Source organism: Phoenix dactylifera, chromosome 2, assembly GCF_009389715.1.
Source record: "Phoenix dactylifera cultivar Barhee BC4 chromosome 2, palm_55x_up_171113_PBpolish2nd_filt_p, whole genome shotgun sequence".
Lineage (NCBI taxonomy): Eukaryota > Viridiplantae > Streptophyta > Magnoliopsida > Arecales > Arecaceae > Phoenix > Phoenix dactylifera.
Genome location: NC_052393.1, coordinates 27,216,819 through 27,230,769, shown reverse-complemented (window position 1 = coordinate 27,230,769; position 13,951 = coordinate 27,216,819). Strand labels below are relative to the sequence as shown.

Here is a 13,951-nt window from a genome sequence, read left to right as displayed (position 1 = left end):
CAATAGTTGCTTCGAGATCCGAGCATCGGATTAGCGGGCAGGTCCAGAGTACTTTGAGATTTGTGCGGAGAGAGATCCGACGGGCGATATCGTGAAAATAAAACGATCATTCGGTCGCGAGAAAGATACAACCCGAATCCGAGTGCAGGAGCGCGTTCTACACGTAGTAGAGTAGAGAGAGAGTGAGAGGCATCTTCTTTTTATGGCCAGAGAGCCATCTCTTTCTCATCGCCCCACCGCTGCCGAGGCCTCGGGCGATCGATCCGATCCGATCCGATCCTCCCGTCGATTCGATCTCCGGCGCGAGCCGGTTTCGCCTCTCTCTCTGACTTTTCGTCGAACATCGGGTGGGAGTGAGAGAAGAAGAGAGAGGTGATGAGAAGGGCTTGCAAGAGAGGCCGGGGCTTCGGCCGCGGGATCGTCCAGCTCTGGGACCGAGAGGTGGGCGATGTCTCCCCGAGATCCTTCGCCCGTCGCATCGCGGCTGCCGAGGTTTGATCTAAAATTGTCATTCTTTCCTCTTTCCCCCTTTTTCCCCTGAAAATATTCGAGTCTTATTTGGGGGCTATTTTGCAGCTTGGAAAGCGAGTGATTTTCAGCATGATCTGAATATACAGCACACTGAATCTGGAAGTGATAGGAAAAAAGATTTTGTACACGGAGAATTATGTGATCTTTTTTTTTTTCAAAAAACACTAATTGATCGTTTTACTGCTAATTAAGAAGATTTATACGATTGAGCGATTTTGTTATGGTGGAATTGAAGTGAAAATTTCAATTTTGTATTGCAATGAGAATCAATTCAAGATTTCTGTTTTCACTAAAGTTGGCAATCGTTGCTTCTTTGAGGAATTACTGGAAATTGGTTAGAAGTATTTGAGGAAATAGTTTTTTGCTGCTGATATAGTTGTAGCTCTTGGATAACCCTAGGACATTTAGGTAGCAAGGAAAAAAAAAGGAGCATATGTGTGAATGGATAAATTCAACATGTACTTAATTTAATGAATATTATAGATGGAGAGGCTATCTTGGCTGTATGGACATCAAGACTAGGTGCTTACCTTAATTATTTTTGAATATGGAGAAAATTATTTTTCATTTGTTTATAATTTCTTTTTTAGGCTTCTCTTTAATGTTTGGGCTGTCTTGACCTCTAGGTGACTGCCTAGCACCTAGGCGCTAAGTGGTTCCTTGGCCATCAATCTGCCACTTACAGTCTTTTAAAAGATTGAATTCAACCACAAGAAAACTATTACATATCTCTGCAGTATAGATATTCCATCAGAATACTCAAATATAACTGAACTACATGAAGTTTGTGTCATGCTCTTCTGAAGTATTCCTCATTTCCGTCATAAAATTGCAAGTGATTAATTTTCAAAGCCACCTTGTAAACTACTTTTCTCTGTCTGTTTGCTTGATTTGGTTCCTTTCTAGATTGCTAGTTAGTTTGGCATGGAAATCCTTGAAGGAGAATCTATGTGGGGCGATCAACTTTTGCAAAACTATTTGAGGACACTTTAGAAGAAGAAAAAAAAAATAGTGCAAAACTTGCAAGGAAGGATGTTATTGCATGTACATAATTGAGCTATTTTTGAAGACTGGGAGTTCATCAAATGGATGATTTGGTGTTATTGTTTCAGCAAATTAGTCCTCAAGGGGATGTTATGGGTGTTTAAGGAATCTGTTGGAGTAATTTTGGGAGGAACAGCTGGCTAGGTTTTTTCTTTGTTTTAATTTTTTGGACGTTGGTAGAGCATGTATTGTATTGTATTTTGTTTGTTTTGTTTCCTTGTCTTCTTTATATGTAGATTATAGACATACTGACTTGTAGAGCTGGAGACGACTTTGGCTAAGGCCCAAATGATATTGGATTATTTGCTTAAGGGGAAAGAGAATAAGGGGAAAAAAGCCAACTACAAGCAACATCCCTCCATGTTGTCCTTATTCATGTTTGCTCTCTTTCCTCCTCATTCCTTCCTCTCTTTATTCTCCACTGTTGTTTCATTTTGTAACGATCAAAACCCATGCATATCTAATTAGAAAGCAGGCTAAACTGGAAAGCCCATCATCCTTGAAACTCACATTACATAGTGGCAAACGCCCTTGTGATCCTGAAGCCTAGTCTACTGCACCTTAGCCCCTACCTTAATCATCAGGTTTTTGTCCCACCCAGTGTCCTTGTGTGGAACTCTTTGCAATCTATCGTAAAATTTTTGAGGGTTTCGCTGACAAGGGAGTGGTAGGATTAGTTGGAAAACATAGTTTATAAAAGATTCATCCACCATCCTTAGAAACAACATGATTTGTCATCGAAGATATAATGACCTTATTTGAGTGCTAAACATTACCCCTTTGGCAACAATAGTCATGTTAAATAGTTTATTTTTGAATACAATTTCACAATGTTCATAATAATATCATGTATATAATTGCTCTTCAAATCTTTGTCTGCAACTTGACTACTTGTGACATCTGTTACATACCAATTCTTCTCTTTCATTTAGTCTTCCCCGATTAAACTAACAAAATCTTGAAAATACCAATTAATTTTTTGTTTCTTAAAAGTGAACGCTTTTTAAATTCTCTAATTTCTTTGTGCCTTTTAAAAATACTAGGAAAGTTAGCAAACGTACGTTGGCAGCTTATTTTAGCATCTGGATAAGCATTCGACCAGCAGGTTCTTTACAGTTGCATAGTTTATGCTTGTGATATAGACATTATAATTAGTTTCTTTTCTTTCTTTCTTTCTTTTTTTTTTTTTTATCATTTGTATGTTAGAAATATTTATTAGGAGATGATTCTAAACTTACAATGTTGAGGATGAAAACATCCCTTCACTTCAGTGGTTATATGACAATAACATGACATCTAAGGGGTGTCCAGTATATGCTTCAAAATAAATAAATAGATATTAGGAAAGTCTGCAATGATTAGAGGAAGGGATGATTTAAGTTTTAAATGCTGTTTTAAATGATGCTTAATGCCTCATACCTTGAACATATCCCCGTCATCTTGTTACCACTCTATCTTTCTCTCATTTCCCTCTTGTTATCCACTTTGTAATTGAAGAGAACATTTTATTTTTGTCCTCCATAAAAGAAGGCTTGGTCCCTCATTCTCTCTCTCCCCCCTCCCCTCCCCCCGTTTCTCTTTGTTTCTCTTCCCTCTTCTATCTTGCTATTCTTCTACCTTCTCATGTAATGAGGGAAGGTTGAAGTTTTAGCTTTTCTCTTTTGTTCTCTCATTTTCATCAAGGATTGTGTTTTACATTTACCAGAACATGGTGAATAGAATATGGTATGGTGGCCATTTTGGTACCTTTACAAGTGTTTAGATTATGTTTGGAGCAGTCTAGATCTTTGCTATGCTGTAAGTTATGGAAGGGTCTGCAATAACGACCGATTACTTCAAAGTCTCCTATGTTTTATGAAACTTCTATTGTCGGGAATTGGGGGCCTTTATTTGAGGTTAGATATTATGAGAATGGCTTGATGCTTCATATAATTCCTTTTGCAGGTGGCAATCAACGAGATGAAACAAAGCTCATCGATTTTAGGTTAGATATCATGAAAATGGGTTGATGCTTTATGTGATTCCTTTTGCAAGCGGCAATTATAAGAGATGAAATGACAAGGGGGTGGATAGATAGAACAACCAAAATGTGGAATAGATAGAACAACCAAAACCACCCTCTTTTCTCTCACTTGGCCACTTCAAGGAGGATTCCTTTTGTAAACTTGCGTGAAGAGGCTCAGAAGCTTATATTTGCATTTCTCTTGTATTATTCTCTTTTTATTTCATTTTTATAGTGTTTTGAGTAGGACTACAACTCTTATTTTAGGAACTATGTCACTTTCTGAAATTATGGAAACTTTTATCTTGAAATTGATGTTAGTATCAGGATAAGGAATGTGGAGTCGTATTAGAAGGGTTAACGTACGAGGATGGAGAGACATATGCAAAAGACTAATTAAACTCTTTAATGCTGATCGCCAGAAGCCATAGATTCAGTTTAAGTGGTGACATCAAACTACAAATTTACATTAGAAACTTAGCTAGAAGCTCAGTTTTCTGTAATTTGATTTTGAAGTGATACATGATCCTTCCTTTACCTTTAAAGTAGTCTTCCGTCTGCTATATAGGCTATCTTTAAGGATACATGATCCTTCCTTTACCTTTAAAGAAGTCTTCCGTCTGCTATTTGATTTTGAAGTGATACATGATCCTTCCTTTACCTTTACCTTTAGCGTACGAGGATGGAGAGATATATGCAAAAGACTAATGAAACTCTTTAATGCTGATCGCCAGAAGCCATAGATTCAGTTTAAGTGGTGACATCAAACTACAGATTTACATTAGAAACTTAGCTAGAAGCTCAGTTTTCTGTAATTTGATTTTGAAGTGATACATGATCCTTCCTTTACCTTTAAAGTAGTCTTCCATCTGCTATATAGGATATCTCTAAGGAAAATGATGGGAATTTAACTGAATAAAACATGTTCCTTTGCTGTTCTTGCAGATTCATCAGCCAATTCATGTATAAGCTGGGTAGTTTATAAACTGAAATAGATAGCTAGATGCTGAAATTATTTGCTAGAATTTCCTTATATAGTTTGGTTTGTTTAAAACTGCTGTTATTGGGGGAAAATCAGCTTGTGCTAATTGTATTTTTGAGATTACATTTGTGATCATTCATCTCATAATGCACAACAAGAGAAGAAGCTTAGTAAAATGGCCACTGATCAGCTTGTTGAGTTCCTCAGTTTGCATCTTTGTTTAAATCCTTCCTATTTGTTTCTCTCTCCTCCATCTCTTCGTCCCTAACATATGTTGCCACCATTCTTGTCTATAGAATAATTAGTCCATGTTGACTATATGATTTGCTCATGATTCTTAGTGTAAATTGTTTGGCATAGACATCAGTCTTTATTTTCGTGATTAGTCATGATTTAGGTCTAGTGTTGCTCTTGATTTTTCCTCCTGTTTTATTTTTGTTGGTGAGACAGAAATCTAGGGTGGAAAGACTGATATGTTAATCTTTGCTTTGTTGCTTTTATTCTACTGGGCACTTTCTGAATCCTGAATGTGTAGGATCCTATTGTTTTTGACCAATTGTTCCTCAGCCATCCTATAACTAGGCTTTGTTATATTTGGTATCGGATCAAGTTAATTCTAAGGCAGTTATTGCATATATCAAACGTTTAATGTTCAATTTTAGTTCAGATTGCACTTTCTTTTTTTCTTTTTAAACAAATATTTGAATTAGCCTTCTGCAATTGTGACCTTAGGGTTTCTAATTGTTGTCCTGATGTTCAACATAGGAATCTAGATACCTAATCACATACCATATCTGCATCATATACATATCAAATACCAATATTTGCCTGTAGAGTATCTTATTTTTTAAAATTTTAAAAAAACTCTGGATATTTCCCTTATACATTCGGAGATACTTCTTCGGTACCTCCAAGCATGTGGGGAAGGGTGTTTGGGTTCTTTTATTAATGTTAACCTTCTAATGTCAGTTTTGTAGTCTGTCTTTAATATTAAAATATGAAGTATGGATTAGGGTGTGTGGATTTGAATGATAACTAAAAGAGTTGATATTGACTAAAGCATGGACTACATAATTTCAATAATTTACTATGCTTCATAAATGCTTTTGTATACACGCACCCAGGTACATCCATTCATACATGCATGTATACATATATTTATGTATAAAATACATACACACACACATATACACTTATATATATTCATTGATGTATCCTAGCTAAGGTTTGTTGAACTTGTATCGGAGGGGGTATTGGCTGGCAGCTAGTTCGCATAGCTTTGCGAGGGCTCGAAGCAAGCTTAAGGCTTCACGATCAGTGTTCGGATCGGGAGGGCATCTGGATCCGGCAAGAGAAAGGGGCTAAGGCATCCTGATAAGGATGGGGACTGTGAGAGAGAGAGAGAAAAGGTGAGAGCTTACTTTGAGCTCGAGGTGGAGAGAGCGGCTCCAGAGAGCCCTCGAAGTCTCTCAAAGCTCTCAGGGAGACGAGTTTTTTTTTTTTTTTTTGAAAAACAATTATTTCTCGAACCATTGAAATAGACTGAACCATCTTGGGTCGATGTCGGTTCGATATGAGTCGAGCTGCCTGATTTGGGTCAGTTTGGTAGGTCAGTCTGGCAATTCTTGATCCCAGCTATATTATATCTTACTTTTTTCAAAGTTTTCATATCAACATATCCATATTCAAAATTTGCACACATGCATACATAGATATTTGTGTCAAGGCTTCATAGTTTCATAGATTGTTCTAATATAATTTTTGTTTTTCCTCCTCATAGGTCTGACTTTGGCATCTTCATTTTTTTTCTTCTTTTTTATTAAAAAATCATTTTCTATTGTAGCTGCATGTATCATGTCATATCATCATTTAGTGCATTTTGCCTATATTTCAGCATTCATAAAATCCTATCTTTGTTGTGGAAGTCTAATGCATTGTGAAAAGAAGTCCTTTTTACATGGAAGAGACAGAAGGGAGAATAACATAGGCATGCTTGGCAGCAAGGTATCTAACTCCATGGTAGAAGTGCTGCGGCAGATGAATTGGATGTTATCAGATAATTTTGGTTGTCTAAGTTTGAGTTGTCATGGCCTGTTTACAAATTACAACCTAGGGACCTGCCTCTACCTGCTGTAGCTACCAAGGGCAATATGGTACTTAGGGTGGATATGACTGCTATTATATGGGGAAGGAGTTTGAGATGTCAGTGATGATTTTGCATGACTTTGATTATGGAAGATGCAAATGATCTTTAGTATCATTTGGATCTTCATTTAAATAGTTAATTGATTGGCTAGATAATCTTGAGTACTTTGACTTTATGAAGTTCCTTGAAGATAAGTAATTATGATGTGTTCTAATGAGGCTAAAGAGAGTGGCTCTTTTGATTCTATTGACTTCAATTAGAAAGTAAGTGAGTAGAAAAAGGCAAACTCAAAGTCAAAATTTGTGCTATAATAAAGATATATTGAGGAAAACCACATATTTTATGCTTTGTTAGATATGCTTATTCATTAGCACTTGCTAGCTTGAAAATAAGGAATCTTCTCTGTAAAATACACGGGGATCTCCACTTGTCCTCTAAGTGATTTATGAGGGCAAGCAGTTCAGACTTGGATAAATTGCTGCATTACATTGATATTTTTAGGGCCACATTTTCCTATATAATCTTTCTTTGTAGATGAAATCTTTTAACTAGGGTCACATGCCCACTTTGGAATCTCCTAGAATCTTGAACCCTCGCCTGCTTCCTGAAGGCTTCAAATTTTTCTAAAATATCCACTTACCCAAATCCACATGCGCACTTACTACCTATTCTAGAGTCTGGCAATTAAGTACTCTATCATCGATTGGATTGGCAGCCAGGATGCAACTCCTGACTAGTCAATAAAGGAGTAGTTTACCACTGCATACCATATGGAATTCATTTTCTTTTGGTACAATATGCACAGGCATGTGTTGGTTGAGGGCGGAGTAGGGGGAAGGATGGATCATGTGCTAATACTATGGGGCTGTATCATGTATCCTGGATCCTTTCTCAAGGATTCAGCTCCACACTCTAACCTATTATCTAAAATAATTTATACAATTTTCTATATTGAAAAACCAAATTAATTTTCTTGTGCCGAGGGACAGTCTGGGAGCCTCAACTTCCCTTCACCTCTCCTTGATTAAGAAGGTGCTAAGACAAACACATCCCTCATCACATCAGGTGTGGGGAAAGAACAGGTTTATTTGTCTTTATAGAACTTCTAAAGGCCTAAAAAACCAATTAATTTTCTTTTTTCATGCATTTGTCATATTTAGGAATATTCTTGGATGGATTTATTGATTTATTTATCACTGAGGGTCCTAAAATTTTGCATGATATGCAGTTTTCCCCAAATTTCTTTTCTAAATCCTTGATGAGTCTAAATGTTCCTATGGATGGTCATTTTTCTGATTTGGTTTTACAGATGAGGTGGTGCATATCATGATTTCATGTTTTCCTTGTTTGAATGACTACCTTGTTAACTTGTTTAGTTGGAGCTACATAGGATATTCTTCATACTTCCTTGAATCTTGTGTTCTATACATAATTTTATCTTATATTTTTTTACACAGGACCTTGTTCTGCGCTTTGGAATCCATAAAAAACTAGAGAAGCATGGAGGTTGTGTGAATACTGTTAGCTTCAATGCAGATGGTGATATTCTTGTGTCTGGTTCTGATGACAGAATGGTAATTTTGTGGAATTGGGATGCTGGTCTTGTTAAATTGTCCTTCCACTCAGGCCATTCAAACAATGTTTTTCAAGCAAAATTCATGCCATACATGGAGGATCGGATCATTGTTACCTGTGCTGCAGATGGGGAGGTACGTGCCGTTCCCTTTCTCTTGCCCTCCCTTTAAACCTCGGATGTTATGTATTGTGAGCATGTAAGGAATGCATATATTTCCTTCATATCACTAGGTGAGACATGCTGAGATACGTGAAGGTGGAAAGGTGTTGACTTCATTGCTAGCCCAACATGAAGGTCGGGCTCATAAGTTAGCTATTGAGCCCGGAAGCCCTTACATATTTTATACCTGTGGTGAAGATGGCCTAGTTCAACATGTGAGTTCTTTGTAAGCTTTACATTTTCTCCAGTTCCTTTGTAAGCATGAGTCACCTTTACATAAGCCTAACAAAGTCACCATTTATGCAGTTTGATTTGAGAACAAAATCTGCTACAAAGCTATTTACATGCAAATCTTTTCCAGATAGGTCGGAGTTTCAGCAAAGTGTTCAACTAAACACTATTGCAATAGATCAAAGGAACCCCAATTTTTTTGCAATTGCAGGAACAGATGAATATGCTCGAGTTTATGACATCCGCAAGTTCAAATGGGATGGATCAACTGATTGTGATTGTCCAACCAACTGTTTCTGCCCACCACATCTTATTGGTGATGGACATGTTGGAATAACAGGTTTGGCATTCTCAGACCAGAGTGAGCTGCTGGCCTCATACAATGATGAGCAGATTTATCTTTTCACTAAAGATCAAGGTTTGGGACCCAACCCAGTACCTAAATCACCAAAACCTGCTGCCAAGGACACTGAAACCAGAGATGGGTCCCAATCATTTTCATCATCATCCCCTGCTGATGCAAATCCGTCTGAACCTCAAGTATACAAGGGACACCGTAACTCTGAGACTGTGAAGGGTGTGAGCTTTTTTGGTCCCAACTGTGAGTATGTCACTAGTGGATCAGACTGTGGCCGAATCTTCATTTGGAGGAAGAGAGATGGGGAATTGTTGCGTGTCATGGAAGGGGACAAGTATGTGGTGAATTGCATCGAACCTCATCCATATGCTACCGTGATTGCAAGTAGTGGCATTGAGAAGGATGTTAAGATTTGGACTCCCAATGCCCTGGAACCAGCTCTGCCAGTAAACATGGATGAGGTATGTGTTCTGCTGCTCTCTGCTTGCATTTCAGTTGCTTTTTGCTATTTCACTATCAGTTCTTTTTGAGTACAATTGGTATCAATTATCTTCATTTGATGTTGGTATTTTTGGGATTTTTGTCCACGGTTTCTTATTTACCCTTCAAAATGTCAATAGTGCACATATGCACCTTCTAAAAGTAAAAGTACTCTTATCATGTTGCAGTCACTTCATTCTAATCTTAGTTTGTCTAGGTTAAAGTTAACTTGGTCATCGGCTGTTTTCCCTTAATTATTCTTAAATTTTGAATACTTTTGGCCATTTTGGGGAGAATATATGAAATTTAAACCAATAATACATTTGTACTTTTCATACTTTCAAGGACATGAAAATAGTCAAGTACTTTTCAAAGGTTTTATTCCCAAAAATCCTTGTAAACCAAAAAAAAGGTAATCATATTGTTTCATTTTTTTCTTCTTGAGGAAGATAATGTTGTTACTTATCGTTTGGAGGATTTAAGCAAACTGCAGGGGCTTTTATGCAAGTTTCAAATTTTTAGAAAGGTCATGTGAGGGGTAAACTTTTAGAGGGACACATGCAAGTTTCATATTTTCAGATCAGCACGTATACAAATTTTAGACTTTTTGAAGGGGTATATGTTTTGCTCTTTTGAGAGGTGAATGATCAAATGAGCACTTTTTAACGGATATACATGACAAAATACCGAATATGTTTTTAGAATAATTAATTCTTTGTAATCAACCTATTTGGGTGCTGTTCATATTTTATCCAGAAAATGTGCTTTTCTGTTTGTAGAAATTTCAGATCTTGTAGCTCATGTCGGAGGGGTTATATTTTCATTTTGCAACCGCTGTTTCTGAATTTGGCAATGTCTATTAACATGTAAACTTGTTTTTTTGCACCTTCATCTGACCAGCCATCCGTGACCGTGTATAGTGCATCTCGTATCCTACTTTTCTTGAAATAAAACTTAATCATTTGAGCCCTACACTAGATTTTCTAGCTGAAATTCTTCCCCTCCCTACTGGAAAAATGGATTTGAGTTTTCAAGGCTTTACATAGATTGGGCAGCAGAGGAAGTTCTAATTTCTCTGCTGCTCCGTGTGTGATCAAGGCACTTATTGCTGTTCAAATTGATTGCTCTACACTTGATGACTATGACTATTACTATGGTGATGGCTATGACATTGATGGTGATGATGATGATGATTTCTATTTTGATGGTGATTATGATGATGATGTTGGTCCTGTTTGTTATGATGATGATGATCTTGATGATGAATGATGATGGAATTGTTGGTGACGTTTGTGATGATGGCGTTGACGGTATGGCTCCTGTGAAATTACCAGTTAAAGCGGCATAAGAGAAGGAGCAGACTTTACCAGTTCTCATTTCCAGAAGACATGATAACACAGGTGTTGGCACTGCAGAGGCGACGATCTAACTCGGGACACCGTGGTGAAGACTGGCCTGGTAATGCTGACCTGATGAATCTTATAATGCATTTGACCGATGGAAATAGTTCTTCTGATGAGAATGGAGATTCATCTGGGAATCCAGCGGATTGTATAGTCAACTGAATCATGCATTTACCATGAACAGAAACTCTAAGAAAACTGTACATATGAATAAATTATACTTTTTTGCTTTGAGACTATTTAAACTTTTCTTATTTAATAGTTATTTCTATCCTTACATCTGTCAAATGGGTCTATACTTCTGGAGTAGGCATCCAAATAAGCAAAGCACGCATTCACAGTTTATGTAACCTGAAAAATCTGGTACATACGAATAGAATCTCATATTCTAGTTAGAGTTGATAATATAGCTTGCTGATTTAATGCATCTCTATTCTCATTTATTTGTTGGAGGATGTTTTAGATCTAGAGTTAGGGTTCCCATATGCCAATTATATCTTACCATGGCAGCAGCTCCTATTGTTGTCATTTATCTATTTTGTTATGTTGGACAATTTAATTAGAAAATGAAGGGCAGGTTAATGCCGCTGCATAGTATATGTGGGATGTGACACCAATTATATTACTAAATTTTTACCAGTTTCTATCAAATATTTTTTTGAGGTAAAGATGTTGAAACAGTACTGGCCGGTATGGTAAACTTTTGTTATACGTGTTGCTAAACTTTTGTTATACGTGTTGCCATACAAAGGCTCGATGGAAATTGAGTCAATGTGAAGATTGCTATATATAGCCTTAAATTCCGACTGTTTATATTTATAAATTTTTTATATGAAAACTTCATATTTGGTAGTCTTGTAGGCTTGAGGGATTATATTTATGCAATATGACATCGGATTTGCCAGCTCTATAAATATGTCTTTATGCCAATGGTGAAAACTTGTATGCTATGAGGGTATTCTCATGGCTTCTAGATTGAATGAAAGAGGAGATAACCCTGCAGGAAAAAGGAACTTGTTTCAAGGCTCAAGTTTTGATCTTAATTTGTCTATAATTTTTTCCAAGATTAATGAATCATTTCTCATACATAGACATACATACCTGTCTCCTCCTAATACAAACAGAACCCCTGGAATCAAAAAGCACCAACACAATGAACTCAGGTGTTCATTGAATCAACTCTTCCAATCTCCTAACTAATCATCAACCAAGACGAAAAACGCACGTTACTAATGGATGCTGTACAAGACCAAGGGGACAATCCAATGCTTAAAAAATGATAGGTATATAGTTTATTTTTTTTTAAAAAAAAAACCTAAAGATGGTCACACGTCAGCTTCATTGAGAAAACGATATAAGTACAACCAAAACAAATAGGGAATACAATACAGAGAAAATACAATAGAAAAAAAAAATTTGCAGCAGAGAATTAGGAGTTGGGTGGCGAGCGAGTTGAAGGCAGGGTAATGAAATTTGATGGAACCTTGCTCTGAAAGGTACTAAGAACTTGGATTTTGACCTCATCCTCAGCAACAAATATCCAATCCGAAATGCATCCCCAATTGTAACCATCTTATCTGAAGATCTTGTGGTTCCTTGGTTATCCACGGCGCTCGGCAATGACAGACGTAGCTTGGTTATCCCCGCCCCTCCTCAAGGAGTCGGCACCGGAGGGCGCCATCAACCCGATCCAATCAAACGTCGCCTCTAATCCCGGCATCAAGGAATCCTTCTACAACCTCGACTTAACCATTGCTGCAGACCCCTATAACAAGCGGGTGTTTTTAAAGAATGATCGGCCACTCTACGCCATCAAGTGTGTAACAATCTAGAACTACATTCAAAAAGATTTATCGGAATATATAATTTAATTGTTTTGATCCTATATAAGTAATTTAGATCTATCCAATGCATAGCTGACATGGAATTAAACACACACATATACCTCATTTAAGTCATGGTATTCTCACCAAGTTAAAAATTTAAATTTATGCAAATTCATTAACAAATACCACAAATCTATTCACGAACACCACCAATCAAGCTCATGGTTAACTCTAATAGGCCCATACTGCAGTGTCTCCTAATCCATATAGGCTATAGACTAGGTCTGGATTAGTTCTTACTCCAAGTACGAGACTCCGTGTTAATATAAATACAATGATGGATAGGTCATGGAATCGGCAGATCATTTTTTTTGAACGACCAATAGATGCTTGTTTAAGGGAACAGGAACACATCATACCACTACCTTTTGAAGAGTTATAAGAGCGCCCTCTTTTTTCCTCTTCGTCTCCTTCTCTTCTTCCCTTCCTCCGCCACAAGATGCAGGCTCTCACCAATGGTTTTCACCACCATGCCGCCCTCTAAGCTCTCACAATTGCCATCTCGCCAAGCCACTTTTACTCCCCACCCTCTCTCACTCCCTCTTCTCTTCTCCCCATCCTCTCACCCTTTTGTTCTTGTCTCACCATCAATGTCTTCTTCCCGAGGTTGAATGGGGTCTCTCGCAAGGATGATTCGCGACGGTGAGGGCCTCCTCCATCCTACAGTCATCCATCATGTACTCATCTCGCTGTCACACCTCCGCCTCCGCAGGGCACGTGCGGCACCCAGTGCCTATGTGGGGGCCACATAAGGGAGGAACACATACCTCCCCTGCCAGATATTGTCCGGTTCCGAAGCCCGCACGCACCGTTTAGACCCTTCCTCAGTTTTGTTTTCCACCCAAAACGCGTCTACAGAATTTGAAGACACCCACTCATATGCCTAGGCTCTGGAACGAGTCTTTCCGATGTGGGACTATTGGGCCTCACATCCTTCCCACCATCGAACATGAGCCATCGTTGGCTCTAATACCAAATATCACGCCCCCACCTCCGCGGAGCACGTGCGGCACCCAATGCCCACGTGGGGGCCACATGAGGGGGGAACACGGAGCTTCCCTGCCAGATATTGTCCGGTTCCGGAGCCCGCACGCGCGCCGCACACACTGCTTAGACCCCTCCTCGGTTTTGCTTTTCCACCCAAAACGCGTCT

The 13,951-nt window shown here is 38.1% G+C and overlaps 1 protein-coding gene across 1 annotated transcript; it reads left to right on the top strand.

The window, feature by feature from the left end:
- Window positions 1-158: 158 nt before the first annotated feature.
- LOC103708682 (DDB1- and CUL4-associated factor 8-like) lies at window positions 159-11,193 on the top strand. Its single transcript, XM_008793729.3, has 5 exons — window positions 159-492; window positions 8,163-8,414; window positions 8,512-8,655; window positions 8,747-9,490; window positions 10,844-11,193. Exons 1-5 carry the CDS (start codon window positions 376-378, stop codon window positions 11,072-11,074), a joined length of 1,488 nt encoding a protein of 495 aa, XP_008791951.1. The 5' UTR covers window positions 159-375; the 3' UTR covers window positions 11,075-11,193.
- The last annotated feature ends 2,758 nt before the right edge of the window (window positions 11,194-13,951 follow it).